The 16049-nt window shown below is 45.1% G+C and overlaps 1 protein-coding gene across 1 annotated transcript; it reads left to right on the top strand.

The window, feature by feature from the left end:
* Positions 1-1586: 1586 nt before the first annotated feature.
* LOC104528598 (somatomedin-B and thrombospondin type-1 domain-containing protein-like) lies at positions 1587-9651 on the top strand. Its single transcript, XM_010172649.1, has 5 exons — positions 1587-1641; positions 2370-2564; positions 3464-3542; positions 4501-4677; positions 9455-9651. Exons 1-5 carry the CDS (start codon positions 1587-1589, stop codon positions 9570-9572), a joined length of 624 nt encoding a protein of 207 aa, XP_010170951.1. The 3' UTR covers positions 9573-9651.
* The last annotated feature ends 6398 nt before the right edge of the window (positions 9652-16049 follow it).

The raw sequence follows: 16049 nt of genomic DNA, 5'->3' as shown, positions 1-16049 counted from the left end.
CTCCCGGAGGTGGAGAGCACCCCAGGGGCTGCCAGGGGTGTTTGTTGGTGCTGGGTGCCCCAGTGCCTTTGGTGTCTGAGCACAGCTGGGCTGTTGGGTGCCTCTTCAGTGCTGCTGCATCTGAATCCTGCAGCTCTCGGCTGTCGTCAGGGATAACTGGGGTAGACAGGAGCCCCTCGTGTCTATTCTTCATATTAGAGAAGTGTAATGAGAAAAATGTGCTTGCAGGCCCTTGTGAGGGGACAGCAGGGGACAGTCACTGCTCCCTTCTGTGGCGGGTACTGTGTGACAGCGGCACCCTGCCAGCCCCTGTGCTCTCCCAGCCCGCTGCCATCCTGTGGCTCACCCGAGGAATAACAGCATCCTGCTCACAGGGATCAGCCGGGCAAACTGGGTTTGTGCAGGCTGATATTCTACATTATTTCTTGTGATTCATTTGTGCTGGATTTAAGGGACGCGGTTCTGCTTTGGCTTGTATTGGCTTTGGAGCCTGGCCTTTTTTCAGTAGTTTTCTTTCTCCCACCACTAAAGAGCTACTTTATCAAACTATCTTGTAAAGCAAAATATTAAGGCAAAGGCATTAATATTTGATGCCAAACAAAACTGAAAAGAGTGGAATATTCCAAATAAATAAGACACATGGAAGGGTTATAATGTCAGATAGCCTGCAATCCAACGCACAGGCTTTTTCTGTGATGCATTGCTGCATATATGAAATGTCTCAGTTACTTAGATAATTGATTCAATTCCTAATCTTTGGTTTAAAAAGCTGTTTGTGGTGCCTTTAGACAAAGACAAAAAGCAATAGCATTTGAATGATCTTCCCAAAGTTTCTGAAGACAAGGGCAGTTTCAAATGAGGTTAATGCAGTAATCAGGGGTTGTCTTTGTTACATAGGAGAATAAATTGAGGGATCAAGCTCGAGCTGTTCAGAACGGCTTGGAACTGGCAACAGCATTTAGCAGCTTATGTCCCAGTGAAATCAATGGGACTCAGACCTTTGAATGCCTTTGTAAATTGGAGTGTGAATGTCTTTTACTGTAAGGTGATGAGCATGGTGGTTCTTAATGGATTTGAATGGGCTCATCCACATCTTTAAATTGAGTGATAGATTAGTAGTGGAGCTGGACTCAGAATCGAGGAGTTCCTCAGTCCTGAGCTCAGTGTCATGAGTCAAATTTTTCCGTCCTTGTGTAGTTTGCCTCTTGAGTACTTGCAGGGACTTTGGTGGAAGCTAGCTTGTTGAGTGCAACCTGTAATGTATGTAAGGTGGTAGGTGCTGGCCTTTAGCTGGTCACTGTGTGCATGAGGCACCCAGTGACTGAACCAGCAAGGTAGGAAACCTGGTAAGACACCTATTCATTGGTGTGACTGACGATTGATGTCCTTAGAAGTGCTGGTGTGGTGTATTGTCATATGCTGGCCCAGCACAGTCACAGATCAAGTCACTGATCAAGTATATCATGGGCTGTTGTTCCAGGTTGCCTTTGAGAGAGAGCAGCAGGTGAATGCTCTTGTGTTCTTGCATGATTCCTGTGTTATTCCTGATAGTTCCCTACAAAGAATTGATCCTATGAAAATCAACTATGGGCATGGTCATGGGGAAGAGATCACAAAAGGGAATATATGACACAGGGAATGGTACCAGTGTGTTTCAAACTGGATAGATGGGATGTGGAATGATAAAGGAAGACATTTCTGCAGCTGCTTTCAGGCCAAGGTTTAGGAGTTTAGCATGGTGGATACTGTGTGAGAACAAGTAGGGATGCTCAATGATGTGAAGATTTTTGAAGCATTACTTAGTGCAGGTTCCTTAAATTTAAAGTCATGAGTCACATCCTCAGAATATTTTGGGATTGTTTCCAATGTGCACAAAGTGGAAACCATTGCATTGTATTTTGCTTTTTGAACTCAACTCCAGCCTGCCATGTGACGGCCCAAACTCCATGGCTGGTCATCATTTGCTGTGTGACATCTGACCAGAGAAGTCAGTAATATTTTAGGCCTTATCTGCATGAAAGGTCTACAACACCCGCTCTTTCCTCCTGCTCTTTATCCTCTTCTTCTCTTACCACTTGTCTAATTTTAAATCTTTTTTCAGTTCCTCCAGTGCAGGTTGCAGTTTGCAGGGGAGGCTTGCAGCAGTGTAGCTAGAGGGTGGTGGCTGGCCCCATGTAGACCAGCCTGGATGGCTGGAGCTTCTGGTCAGGTAATTTCCTGGGAGCAGAGCTACTGGGAACTGCCCATTACAACTGTGGGACAGTGTGAAATAAGGAAGGTTGTGTCAAAAGGTGTCTTTTCTGGAGAAGGCTCATGACTTGCATAATTTCTGTAACCTTCCACATTCCTGTTTGTTACTCTTCCCACAGTTATTCCCTGTGTCGTATCTCAGTGGAGTGTCTGGAGCGGCTGCGCAGAGCCTTGCCAGACAACGTATCGCCTTCGGAGGAGGCACGTCATCCAGGAGCCCAGGAATGGAGGAGAGGGATGCCCTCCTCTGGAGGAGAGGGCTGGCTGTGTGGAGTACTGGACTGAGCAAGGAACAGAGTGCAAACAGTCCCTGAGTAAGTCCACTGAAAATGTAAGTGTCTGGGTAATTGAGGGGAGGACTCTTGTTTGGGTCAGCAGAGCTGATCTTTCTTTACTGTATTTGAAAGGAGCTGTTTTCAGTCACCAGTGTGTTTGCTCTGGGCCTGAGAGCTGAGCTCTTCACACAGGGCCTTAGAGATACCCTTCCCAGGACAGTATTTAGAAGTAGTGCCTGCCATTCGCTGTGATCTGCTGTGTTTCAGAAGTGAAATGTTACAGGTCTGTTGTGATCTCACTTATACCAGTGTAAATCTCTGACAATTTTGATAGAGTTGATAGATTTATACCTGTTTAAAACTTCTGTAAGTGGGTGTTGAGTACTTTTTTTTCCTTTTTATATTTTTTTGAACTTCATGAGTCATGTGCAATGTAATGAAGGAGCAGTACCCATGGAAGCCAAGGTATGCCTCCTCTGTGCTGGAGCAGAATGCAGGCAGAGGAGACCTCCAACTAGTTTCTGGAGAAAAAGCCTGATTTCAGTTTGTTCACATCAGCTTTTCATGACATACCTTTACTGACTTTTAGAAGAGCTGCTTGTCATTTTTGCTGGTATTTTGGGGTCGAAATCTGTGCAGTCTTCAAACCCATTGAGAGTTGATATTAAGTGAATATTGTCCCCCAGCCCTGTCTTTTGGGTGTGCCTGGTAAGTGGACTTTGCTCAGGCAAAAATCGGGCAACAATACAGATTCTCTTTTCAGTGAAATGGTTGATGGTCGTGGATAATATGAAAATACAAAGTTAGAATTGGTTTTGTCTCTTGCTGAAGATAAAACTGTATGACATTAAAAGCCCATCTTTAGTTTTGCAGACGTAAACAGCCTTAGTGCAGTATTGTCACTTATGCTGTGTGCTCTTTCTCTTTGATATACACAGTCCCAGCATTAATAACAACAGGAGGGTTTGGAAAAGCGAGGAAAAAAAGAGCTGCTTCTGATGGCAATGAAAGAGCAGGGTAAGTCTGAAGCTCAGCACAGGGGCTCAGTCATACTCCACCTCTCCCCATAGTACATGTAAGTATTTCAATAGCGCATGGGTGCATCCACCCCCCTCACCTAAGTGTCTGAAGGAAAGAGTATCTGTTCACCCTGAGCTTCCCTTGGACACCTTGTTAGTTGAGTCCTCTCCCTGTAAAATTAAAAAATGTGAGCACAGCTCTATTGCACGTGTATTTATCCTTCCTCTCCCTCAGATAAGACAAGGAAGCAAACTGCTCACGTGGTTCACTGTGCTCCTTGAAGGTGTTTGGAAATCCCCAAAATGGGTATGACTGATAAAGAACCAGTCTAGACTAGAACCCAGTTCTCTGCTGTGTTTATAGGCAATTACTGAACTTCCTTGGTTTTCCCCTCCTAACAAGGCCAGTTCTTTTGGGCTTTCCTCTCATGTTTGATTAAAATCAGAAGCACAGAAGAGTCTGAGCAGGACAGAAGTGCTGTGTCAATCTGGTAGCCCTCCCATTGAGAGATGACAACCTCACTCTGTCTCTTAGGATGGAGATCATCACAAGGAAAACCTTTTACAGACCTCACAGAATCTTAGCTCCTGTCACAAGATACTCTACAAAACCTGATATAAGTAACTGAGAGTAGGTGATAAAGTGGGGTTTATAGTTGACCGATCTGTGTCTCTATTTGGAAAACCAGATGCCACTAATACCTGATATTTTTTTGATATGCCAGTTGAAAACACCAACAGAGTAGTTTTATTCCCCACTTAACCTTATCAAAATGCAGGTACACCACATGTTCTGGGTTTTATGACCTTGGGTGTGGGATTTTGTTTGTTTGTTTTGTTTTTTTGTTTTTCATAATTAGTGATCTGTGCTTGCCCAGTTTAGTCTGGCTTTTCCAGTCCCATGGAAGGCTGTAATCTGGTTAATGAACTGACCTACTTGGTCATTTTGGTTGCAGGTACTGTGTTGAGTTCCAGCTTGTGGCCATCACACCGGGCTGCTCGCACAGCCACCACTCGTACACTCACTGGATGCAGTATCTCAGGGAAGGCCACACCGTCTGCGTGGAGTGTCAGCACCCAGCTTTAGACTCCAGCAGCCTCCATTGTTATGGGGATGGCAGTGGAAGCAAAAAGTAAGAGTCTTAGCTTTTGTTTCCGTGTTGAATTTTTCATTCTCTCCCTTGTTCTATTTGTCCCAATTTCATAATGTGCTGCACACAGCTCTCCAGAGCACTCTATATATATTAACTGGTCTTTGCTGCGTGCCATGAGTTTCTTGCAGAGTTGAAATGACCTGGTGAAGCTCACATATGAAACCAGTGGCAGAGCCAGGACTGAAGTGTGGGAGTACCTGCACTTAGTCTGCTAAATCTCACTGACTTTTAAGTGGCACAGTTGTAAAGGTTTTTTTGTTTTAAAGACACTCCAGCCATGCTTCTAAGGTTAACAGTCCTGTCAGATGTCGAATAAAACCAAATCTGTTTCTGATTTTTAAGCACTAGGGATTTTATTTCCACAAGTGACCCTTTATGAGTATTTCTGGCGAGTGGCAGCTACCTTAAGGATTTGGAGTATGTGCTGGCACCTGAGGTTGGTTGGAAGTCCTGTTAAATCTTTACACTTTCAGCATCCTCTCCCTGGAAAGCTGAAGAAGCATTGGGGTGATTGATGGGGACTGCCCAGGTTGTACAGATTGGGCAGACTTCAGCAAAGATGAAGGGAATGGCTTGAAGCTGCGAAACACATTTGTGGCAGAGGCAGCAACAGAGGAGTCCTGGCTCCCAAGCCTCTGCTGTGGTCACTGGAGGCACAACTTCTGCACTGCTTTTATCCTGATACTCTTAAATCTGTTGTTAGTTAATTAAAAGCGTCCTCTGAAACTGGCTAGCAGCCCTGCCTGAGAAAGTCATTGCCCATCAGTGCTGGGCAGGAGTATTTTAAAAACTTACATAAAAATTGAAATAAGCATGTTCATTTCAATTAGAAACTCTAAACTATGACTGTCAGGCCTCAAGCACACCATGTATTGCACTACCAAGACTGCAAATAATGGCCTTTTTAGGGAGGGTCTTTCTCAGGCTTTTAGTAAGAGGAAGTCACATTAGAGTGTTTTCCTTCCCTGCCTCAGCTTGTTATGTACAAAGGTTCCAAAAGCTTTTAGATAAAGAAGAAAAAAATCTTAGCTGGTGTGGCCAGGAGTAGCTCTGACCTACATTCAACATGTAAATGATTATAAAAGCTTACAATAATGTTATTTTACTAAAACCCTGGAGCCAGACAGGAACATCAGATTAAGCAAAATAAAAAATATATTCAGGAATTCATTTCCTCATTGGGCTGCAAAAAGAGGGGGGGGCATTTTCATTTGCCTGATCTGGTGAACAGCACTGTACATGAAATGGAAGCACAAAGAAAATTGGACCGTGTCCTTCAGAAGTGGTGATCTGATCATCAGGCTGAAGGCTGGAGAGGGGTAGTGATAACAGAGTTGGGCTGAATGGTGACTGGTTCACTGAAGTCAGAACTCAACCCATGTCTCTGCACATGATTTAAATCCATCCTAATTGAGCAGAGCCTAGAAATTGTTTCCAGAGCCTTGCTGGAGGTCTGTAAAATGAACTGGTGGGTCCATTTCATTATAAGTATGTGAGAGCCACCAGGGAAGCCAACTTTTAACACAGTGAGCTTTTACCCCTCCAGCGTTACTGCCTGTAATGTCAGATGAAGTCATGTCTGTGGCATTTTCTAGGCAGGTATGAGCTCTCTGTGTGTGTGCCAAGCTGAGGCGCTGTGTGTGCTCACTTGGGTTCATTGCCAGGGTGGTAGCATAAGCTTGGAGGACAGGCAGGGCTGGCCCGAGCAGTGGGCAAAGGTCCTGTCTGCAAAAGGTGATGGAGATGCACTTTAAGCCTCCTCGAACCAGCAGTGCTGGGCAGCTGTGTCAGAGATGGGTGTGTGTCTGGCAGGTGGAACGTGAATGATGTCTCTGGTCTGCAGCTTCCTCATCCTCTGTGTGTGTGTGAAGCCTTCCTTACATTTCACAGGGATCTTTTAGATAATTCCCACATATCCCTTAGATAGCTAGCATCTGGGATGTGGTCTGGTGTTCTTTATCACTATTTGCCGTTATAGCGGTGGGTCAAGGAGATTGCTGTCCGGGGCTGGGTATCTTGCTTTATTTTCTTGGTACCAACATCTCAAGTGCAAGTACTTCCTGTAGGTATTCTTTATATGAAGAGAGATATCCCCTCATTTGTTTTCAGAAAGAATATACTTTTTTTTACCAGGTTGCATGAAGGAAAAAAGTGACCTCTGTGATCTCTGAGAAGAAATTGGACTGTTGGTTGGGAAAGCCATTGAGTGGGATGAGGGAAGTGTCTGTGAAAAGGCTTCTGCCTTCTGTTAGAGTAAGCGGCCATATCTGAGCCTGCAGTCTTGGAAGGGAGCAGCGCTCTGAGGGGGTCGCATGGTGAGCTCTCAGGCTGGGATTCACTGGTGGAGGGCGTAAATATGATGCTTGTAAAGAAAGGTGGAAGAAGATGGGAAAGTAGCTGCTGCCCTGAGAAAGAGGACGGTGAGAGGCCAAAGCTGATGCCAGAGCCTAGGATGCAGCATGAGTTTGCCTAGATCTGCTGCCAAGTCTCAGGCTGTATTCTCAGTTCACCCTAATTTTGTGTTTTTTGCAGGTGTAACTCTGCCTGGAGATATGGACAGTTTGAGGTAACCTCAGAGCAGTGAGGCTATGCTGGCTGACCTGTGCCACCACATGCTGGCCCAGGTCTCTGGGGCAGCTGGCTGAGGCTGTGCAGGGAGGCAGGCACAGCTGCTGCTGTCCCACCCACGCCATGCCTGCGCTTTGCTTCTCACCCTGTCAGTTCGGCAGCTTGTGCCAGCGTTTAGTTCCCTGAGATATTGTTCCAAGAGTGACTCTCAGGAAGGAAAACATCTGACAGAGTCTAAAATAAACTCAGCAATGCTGGTATATTTTGATGAGTATTTCCTAATTATCTTCTTGTGTCTAAGTGGAGTCTGGCTTAGAAATGCTTCAAGTTAGAGAGAGACGCTTGTTACCTGTGCCTTCCACCTGTCTCCTGCTCTGTAGAAGATAATAGTTCATTTTAACCCCTGTTATGCAAGCTCAGTGGGTTTCCCAGAGTCCTTGATTTAAGGACAGATCTGTGGCTATCAGGTGAGGATAGCTAGGATAACCCAGCTTGCATTGGCTTCTTTCTTCTAGAAGGTTATGAGATAAACAAGGCAGAGCATCGAGCTGGGAAATTGATCTGTTAATTTTGGATCATCTTCTGAAAGATCTACAAATAAAGCACGGTCTTGACATCTGTGAAATTGTTACTCAGCCTGTGTCTAGGAGGATCAGCTGCTCTTCATCATCTGGAGCAAGATGTGGCAATTGTAGCACATGAATGTCCAGATTGCAGCAGTTCATGCCCATGCTCATAGGGCACAGGGAGAGAGAGGATGGGTGGACTTGATTTATAGCCAGTATTTATAGCCAATATTTATTTAAGGCAGTATTTGCCTTCCCCACCAGCAAGATGAGAGTAAGCAAGCTTAGCTTTTGTGTTTAACGAGTAAAGCCTTTTAAAGGTAAAGCTGCTGCCCAGAGTTTGAAGGGTGAGAGACTGCTCTGTGTGCAGCCTGCTTTATCTGGGATCTTAATAACCTCCCTGTGCAGATTCTGGTATTTTGAAATGACCCTAAGCCAAATGAAAAAATACAGTGAGCATTTCCAACCATGTGTGGTGCATAAAACCCTATTTGGGAGCATGACATCTCATTAAGCCAAGGGCAGGGTTACCTTTGTGGAGCTAGATAATAATTGCAGTGTGCACAGAACTATAAAACAAGCAGAAGTTAGGGGTCTGTTGGGCTATTCTGTGGGCAGCTCTCTGCACAGGGCAAAACTTCATCCAGTTGTGGTATTTGTGCTCCTCCAAAGGTCAGGGCTGGGACACACTGATGTGAGGAATTGCCTTAAACCACTAAATGCTAAAATCTGGGAGGTGGCACAGTGCTGTAGCAAAATGTCTGTTTTGGTGGCCGTTAGGCCGGCATTGCTTGTGCAGCCACCGCTTGTGGAAATGGCCTGTGGATCTGCCTGGTTGTTTTCATAGGATATTTCTCTGCTCAGTTCTGGTGAATGTACTGAGGGACTGCCTGGGAGAAAAGGGGTTTGTTGGTTGTTTTTTTGTCCTCTACTTAAAAGGCCTGTGAGTAACCTTGTTCTAACACTTGTGGATCTGGTACCTCCAGCCAGCTGCCATCCAGAAGCCATGTTAGTATGTCACTCTTAGCAAGGTGGGCAAGCTTAGGCAGGTGTCCCACTAACGTGGTTATCCAGAGAGGTTGGTGTCCCTGCACCTGCTCACATGGACATGTGCTGTGTGTTGTGTGCTGGATACTCAGTGTCTCGATGGCTATGGGTGGCAATAGAGCTCTGCCTGCTGAGAGGGAGCATGGGGTTATAAATAAAAATGGAGAAAGAGGTGTTTTGGCCACTCTGCCACCTGTCAGGTGTTTCAGTACAGGAGTTATGGGGATGTCAGTGTGCTTTGTGAGTTGCTGTATGCAATGCTGGGCACCTTGAGGGAATGTTTCTGTGAATCCTTTTGGACTTAACATCTACTGTATGTGCTGCTCTGGGTTTTTCCAGTCCAGTGTTCCTGACTGATTGTATCTTTACTTCACACTGTTATAATCCTTAGAAAGGTCACTCCGGTTGCTTCTTCTTTACAGCTGTAGAAGGGCAGAATTTGGTCCATGGATTGAAAATCAATGTTAGCAAACTAAATGGGATTTACTGGGTGATTTAAGCCCTCATTACACAGTGACTGCCCTGCAGTGGAAGTGTACCACATTCACTTTCTCCCTCTTATGATTGTGTTTCAGGAATCAGCTGTTGCACTGGCAGGCAGTAGGGAACCCGCGATGCCAGGGAACCTGGAAGAGAATGCGCCAGCTGGACACTTGCTCCTGCCCTTCTGTTCACAGCTTCTTGTTCATCTAACTTCTCCTGACAGCCCCAGCAAGCGAGCGCTGTGATGGCTTTTCTGGCACCAATGTGCAGCAGCAGTGGGAACCACATCTCAGAGGCTGTGCCACTTACTTTCAAGAGGTTGCTGTCTGCACTGGAGCATCCTGAATCCTCTCTGTCCACGTGTACGCCTCAATTTCCAACAAAATTGAGGATGGCTGTGAAGTGCCAATCTCTTTCTGCCCATCCATCCCTGAGAGAAGCCTGTCCAACCCTGATGCCTTCCTGCAAATTCCCTCTTTCTTGACAGGAATGAGAATTCACCAAATAAGAAAATGGACAAAAAAGCCATATGAACCAGGTTTAATTATTATTTTTCTAAAGCCTCAATGAAGAATCAATAATGCAAAATAAATTAACTCAAGTGCCTTCTTTTCATGGCAGTGGTACTTCTTTGTGGATGCTTCCTGCTTGTGCTTATATATCTTTTCCTTTTGTTTTCACCCTCCCTGGTCTCATCATTTCATATTGATCCTCAGTCTTCTAGAGGATTGATCTTGTGCTGCTGAAATAATGGCAAAATTTAGAAATGAGCCTGTTCAAATCTGTGAGAATGGAAGGTACCAGGGATAAATGGGCTTCAGGTTTCAAGGAGCATCTCTGAGTTGCCCCAAAGTGTGGTGCAGTCCTGGGGCTCTAAATAGAAGTCATCCCAGCTGTACCAGGAGAGCTAGTTATAGCCTTGTATTTTTGACTGGAAAATATTTGAAATATTTTCTTTATATTCTGCTGATTTATATTCATACTTTTCTATACATTAAAATAAAGGAGACTAGAGACATTTTCCCAGTGTGTATCTATTTGATTAAGCTGTGTAGTGCTGTATCTTTAGCACCTCAACATGCCTGATTTGTTCCAGCCAATTTTGCTGCTGACTCCTCTGCTGCAGCAGGGAAGACTGGAGGAGAAGTGGATGCTGACTGGTTCCAGAACTTCTCATGATTTACAGGTGGAAGTCCAGCACCATGACCTACCACTGTGCAGAAGTGGATGTGATATTTCTTTTAATATACACATACTTCTGAATCTGCTTAGACAAAATCACAGAAAGGACTTGCACTTTGTGGCAGAGCCCTGCTTCTAGGTAATTAAATTTGTCAAAACCAGGTGAGTGTCTGGGGGTGGCTCCAGAAGAGAGTTTTACTGCTTGAGTCTGTCTGTAGTCTAGATTTGGATCATGAAACCCATCTAGAGACCCATATTGAGGGTCTTTCATGGAAACATTATAGGGCACTGTGGATACGTGCCCTGTAAATGCTGTGGCATGTGTAGTATGGCAGTGAGAGGTCTGAAAGTGCCTGATGCCTCTTGGCCAGTACAGGAGGAATTTGAGAGCAAGGTTCTGCCTTTCATTGTATGCTACAAGCTGTCTCTGTAGATTAATGACTCACAGCAGGGTGATCTCATCCCAGAGTAGCAAGGTTTTAATAAAAAAAAAAAAAGTCTTGTGCTTCACTGTCTGACATAATCTGTAACTACTTTGTGGCATGCTCAGGAGTCCTCGCTGGTTTGTGAGCAGAGGGATGCGATCCTCTGAGAGATGGCTTGGGAATAAATAACTAGAGCACATTATTTTGGTTTTTGCAGTGAGGAGTTTCTATCGAGCTGGAAGCCAGTTTCATTTTCTTGGTGGAGATATGTAATCATAGTTGCATTTAGTTATTGGAAGGTTTCCTTTGTCCTGCAGAAGCCCCATATTGGGCTGCAGGACTGTAAAGAAGCAGATGGTCATTTTAGGAGCTGAATGGAGCCAGCTATGGGAAACATTTTTAATTTTCAAAATCCAACTAAACTTTTGACCACGTGAAACCCTGTTCTTGTCAGATGCTTTCAGAATTGAGTACAGAAGCTATAAAGGAGGCAATTTTTGCTTAATAATGCTTAAAAAACTTAAGTCTTCCACAAGTTGTGCTCACCCCAGTGCCCCCCTCCTACAACATCAGAGTCAGTCGGGTAGGAAGAGGCTGTATTTCAAAATTATAAATGATAGTGTCAAGTCAGAAAAGCCTTTATTGTCATCAGTGAAATGATGTGGCACCTCAATTGCAATCCCTTTCATTTACTGAGTGCTTAAGTGTTAGCTGTACTGTATTTGTGTGTAAGACTTTTATTAAATTGTCGTCATACTTGCTGTCAGATATTTAGTCCTGACGTTAATCCATTTGGCTGTGAACCTTTCAGGGTAGAAGTCTACCCTCCCGCTTCAGTGTGTTGAGAGTAAGTGAGCCTTAAGAGATGTTCTTTTGATAATACTTCATCCTGTTTTGACAGAAACTGAATCAGCTCTAGCCAGGTTCAGTATCAATGGGATGTGTAGGAAGTTTGCAGAATCAGGCCTTTGAGTGAGTGAAGGTAGCAGTGGAGAGTTTGTGAACAGGCTGCTCAGAAATAGTATTCTGGGTAAGATGACTACAGAATCTGGGCTTGATTATATATTTTGGAAGCTCACAGTAAGTTTGCTAAAAGGCATTTTAAGTTGACTGGAACTGCTTGTGAACTCACACCACATTTGTTGATTGGTCCTCATAGATGGAGACAGGAAAGAGGGGAATTTAGAAGTAGTGAATTGTTTTTATACCTCCCAAGTGAAGTGTTTTAATCTTTGATTTTGGAATTTTATTTCAAGATTTATACAATCTGAGTCAAAATATTTCATTCAACCCCCTCATTATTTTCAACTTTCTGTTTCAAGGAAAATATTGGAGGAAAAAACCCCTCATTTTTAATTGACCAAAATGGTTTATTTATCAGTAGTGTTCTCTTCTGGGTCCTGCTTGTGAGACAGCCGTGATACTAAATTAGTAAGCACAAAAGAGTCTGTTCCTACGGCCAACGACTTGTTGGTCAGGGTTTTCTTTGCTACTGCCTCATCCCTGAGAGCTGATAGCATGAGGTCCTAACAGGAGCTGCTGGGGGTGGTATGGTAGGACTTCCAGGCTTTTGCTTCTGTCACCGTAGCCTGGGGATGCAGGAGCAGGACAGAATTCGCCCCTCACCAGCAGCTCTATTTCTACACAGGCTATGTCATTGCTATGTCATTGCAAATGTCTCAGTGCATCAGCACATCCTACAAAGGTCTGTGCAGTGTGCTGGCTTCACCTCCACACCTTGGGTGACTGTACAAACAAGTCCTGTTGGCAAATTCCTGGGGGAAGGAAGGAGAGATGCAAGTGTGCTCGTGTGTGAGGGAGAGAGAGCAAGAGCAAGCCTTTTAAGTGGAAGATGGTAATGAAGCTGTTGGATCACTTTTCCTGCAAATGAAGATTAGCTCATGGTGTAGACACACACTGGGTCCCGCCTGTTTCCCTCTAGGCGCTTTATCACCGTCTGTCATCATAGTCTCAATAATTTCTACTGCCTGAGTTTTGGGAAAGATAAGACTATTGGAAATCCAAGGCAAAATACTCGTGAAAAGTGGCTTTGTACAGTAAAGAAGCAAGGCAGCCTCACATTGAGGAGAGGCTGTTCACCAAAGATGACAGCCGTTCCCATGACAACACTAAAAACCTTTCGCCATTGGGTATCAACAGGAGAGCATCTCCCACGGCAAGTACGTGAAGCCAGGAGCTTAGTCTCCTCTTCCATAAATCACCCTGTTGGGCACTGATAATGAGGAGTGGCCAGTTGCACACATGCTGCTCCACCTTCCAGGCACCAGCCTGGCTCCAGATGAAAGGAAGAGCAAATAAAACCAAAGCACCAGTGAGTTGGATTTATGTAAAAGGAAAATTAGGCTTGACTGATGTCCCTACACTTCCCTCTGCTCTCCAGCTGAGGATCTCAATTTTTAATGATGAAAAACCAAGCAAAAAAATCCAGGCCATTTTACAAACTGCTGAGGAAGCCACATGATTTTCTCTGTTGTAGAGAAACCTTTCATCGTCATGGGATGGAGAGAAAGGGAGGCCCTGGGAGAATTCTGCTTTTCTTCACCCTCACCCTGTCGTGTCCCACCTGTGATTCACCAGTTTTCTTCTGCATTTGAAACAGAAGGTGGTAAAAGACCATTTTTACCATGGGATCTTCATGAGGCCTGTCAGCTCCCTGAGTGTCATGATATGTGGGATTGCAGTCATCTGAATGTATGAGGATCTGCTTCCTTTCTTAAGGAAAAAGCCCTTGTGCATTTGGAAAAAAGAAATAAAATATGCCCAGAAAGCTCAGGAGCCAGAGGAAAAGAAAAAGAACAACAACAAAAAAGTAATTTTCTTGAATAACCTTGTTGCTCTAAGGACAAACTATTTTTTCCTTTTGCTCAGTGGCTGGAGCAGGTGAGCACGTTCTGCTTGAATGGTAGGAGTCAGCAATACTCTCAATAAATGAGACTATTCTGTTATCTTTAGCTTTTCAAACCTTGGGGTTTTTTTTTAATCCTTCATTTTGAATATTTTGAGTCTTTAAATATTAAAATCATGGACTCTCTCTTTTTTTCCCCTTCTTTTTTCTTTTCTCTTTTTTGTGAGGAAGGTTTTTTTAAGTCCTTTCCAGTTATAACATGAGTTGCTTGGTGATAGTTGTGATACTGCAAGTGGAGGAGTAGAGGTGAGAAAGGAGAGTCTGAACCAGCAGAGATTATTCTGTTCTGTAAATATGTCTCCTGCAGCTTAAAACAACAAACCCAAATATTAGCAAGATTTTTTTTTTTCTTTTTCTTTTTTAAACACTCTGGTTCTCCCATTCTCAAGTTGGGTGAAATACAGACTGTTCTATGTATTGTGCCAATCACCACCTTTTTAAATCCACAGGGATATGCAGGGTTTCCAGGCTGCTGGTCTGTGGTACCCCCAGTTGCTCTTGTCCCGTCACACATGTGACAAACTTGCTGTGACACCAGTGGACCTAGACGTGCATTCAGGACAGGATGCGCTTGGCTGCATCTTCTAAACATCTCAAATTGATACTGGAAAGGGAGAAATGTGCAGCCCTGGTGCAGTTTGTCCATGTCTGCTGATAAGTACCACAATATTACCCTTTTTCATGAGTTGGGGCATGGTGTGTGACCCCACACTACCCCAAAACCATGAGTTGCACCCCCTGGTCCATGCTGGGTGGGAGATGCGAGGTTTCATTGCCATTCCCTAAGCGTCAGGGCTGGAGAGCTGCTCCTGTGCCGAGCCCTGCGCAGAGCTCAGCGTGGCTCTCGTCCCGTGTGTTGTTTTTCTGCTGTTACTTGCTGTGCTCGGTGCTTGTTTTACTTGAGCTCCGTCGTGGCCTCCCCGTACTCCTAATTGTGTGCTTTTGAATTACTGGAAGGGTGTTGCAGGGTGATGCCAGCACTAATGGGCTTTCACCTTCCTCCACTTTCATAATAATCCTCAGACCAATTAACCAATGCTTGATTTATTCCTTGCACCCTATTTCAGCCGTTAGCAGGTGGAGCAGAAGCTCATTCTGCTGGCAGTGAAAGCCCGTGCTGCTGTGGCTTCCCCGATCCTGTGCCTTTCTGCTCACCCACAAGCTAAGGCTGATCTGTGAATGCCCAGAGCTCCTGTTTGAGAGCACAAAGTGTCACTGGACATCTTCCTTCTCTGAGTGTGAGTGTGTCTGTATCTGTGGTGGGCTTTGCTGGAGCAGCACCCGTGACCCAGTTCAGCATCCTGGCTGCTGGGACAAATGGTGGGATGTAGGAGAGCATCTCCAGGAAACAGTGGTAGACTGTGCTAGAAGGATGCTAGCTGGAGAAACTGGATTTCTCTGATGTGACAACAGGATGCTGTTATTTTCCCTCTCTCTGTTTCACTCTGTCTAGCAGCTGGATGCAATATGGAAGCAGATCCCTGAAATGCTTTAACAAGGAGGGTGGTTTAAGGCTCGATTTCAGTTCAAGGGGATAAATGAGTGAGCAGTTTCACAGGCGATGCTCAGGCACAATGTGTGTTACCTCACCCTGCTCTCCCCCTCAGCTCCCTGCTGATGGCATTGACTGTGCTCCTTCGGGCACAGCAGTCTGAACGTGCTGCCTGGAATCACCGGTGGAAGGAGCCCATCACGTGTAGTTATGAAATCCCACAGCCACGGAGCTTGTGTTCTGCCTGGCTTCCCCCACTCGGTTTGTCTGTTCAGGGAGCATCCTGACAGGTACATGGGTTTGTGTGCTGAGCTCCTCTGCGTGCTGCGCTCTGAATATTAACGTTATCATCTGCCCGATTTAGGGATGAAGTCAGAAGTAAGTCATTCATCTTTCTAAGGCAGGAAAAGAGCTTAAATATTTCCAAGAAAAGCATCACTGTTTATTGTGCTGGCTAGGCTGGAAGGTCTCAGTTACAGCGTGTACCGAGGGCTGACAGCCATCCCCAAGGGACATCAGCACACGAGCCCCCGGAGCAGAGCCACCAGCTAGGACAGTACTCTGGTGTGCGGGGAGACAAATGCCACCTAAGGCTGCCTCTAGCAAAAAAGTGGGAAAGGAGCTGTCTGGTGGGAGGAGGAGAGAACTCTGGGCAGTGGGGG

Source organism: Antrostomus carolinensis, unplaced genomic scaffold, assembly GCF_000700745.2.
Source record: "Antrostomus carolinensis isolate BGI_N321 unplaced genomic scaffold, ASM70074v2 scaffold15937, whole genome shotgun sequence".
NCBI lineage: Eukaryota > Metazoa > Chordata > Aves > Caprimulgiformes > Caprimulgidae > Antrostomus > Antrostomus carolinensis.
The sequence above is the reverse complement of the archived record's forward strand: the minus strand, read 5'-3'. Positions and strand labels throughout refer to the sequence as shown.